Raw genomic sequence first — 599 nt, 5'->3', positions numbered from 1 at the left:
TGCTGCAGGAAGGAGAGGGGGGGTCGTGCTGATCCCCCACAGCCCCCACTGATCCCTCCCAGACCCCCCTGGCCTGGGTGGCAACGCAGACCCCACCTCCCACCCACTGGAGACTGTCCGTGGTGGGCACTTCCCACCGTGCCTGTGCCCAGGGAGGGGCTCCAGAGGGGAGAGGAAGCAGGGCCCCTTTCCCACAGCCCCCAGGGATGCAGGGGAGCATCCACCCCCCACCTGTTCTTGGCAGTGATGTAGGACATGATGTTCTGGTTGAAGAACTTGAGGATGAGCGGGATGCAGTTGGCAAAGACCAGGTGCTGGGCCATGTACTCGAACTGGGGAGGGGAAAAGCAGGTGAACGGGGACCAGGGGGGTCCTGCCCGTGCCCAAATCCCCCTGGGGGGGTGGGAGGACCCCAGACCACCTCACCTGGTAGATGTGGTTGAGCTTGAAGTGCTTGAGCAGGAGCAGCAGCACGGCAGAGATGGCCTTGACGATGATCTCCTTGTGCCGGTTGACGTCCACGCCCAGCTTCATGCTCTGCAGCACCGTGGTCCTGGGGACACAGGGGGCACTGCCAGGAACTGCTTCCTGGGAGGGGG

The 599-nt window shown here is 64.1% G+C and overlaps 1 protein-coding gene across 1 annotated transcript; it reads right to left on the bottom strand.

Annotated features, from left to right (window-relative positions):
- Positions 1-107: 107 nt before the first annotated feature.
- On the bottom strand, positions 108-582 carry LOC113979920 (striatin-interacting protein 1 homolog; the record flags this gene model as incomplete). The annotated part of the gene is made up of 2 exons (XM_027707199.1): positions 427-582; positions 108-332 (listed from the first exon to the last, which is right to left on the bottom strand). Coding segments are annotated over exons 1-2 (333 nt in total), but the record flags the coding sequence as incomplete, so codon positions are not given.
- Between the last annotated feature and the right edge of the window lie 17 nt (positions 583-599).

The sequence above is a fragment of the Neopelma chrysocephalum genome, unplaced genomic scaffold (assembly GCF_003984885.1).
Source record: "Neopelma chrysocephalum unplaced genomic scaffold, ASM398488v2 Primary Assembly neopelma1_90531, whole genome shotgun sequence".
NCBI classification, from domain to species: Eukaryota; Metazoa; Chordata; class Aves; order Passeriformes; family Pipridae; genus Neopelma; species Neopelma chrysocephalum.
Note: the sequence above shows the minus strand (reverse complement) of the source record. Positions and strands in the feature narration are given on the sequence as shown.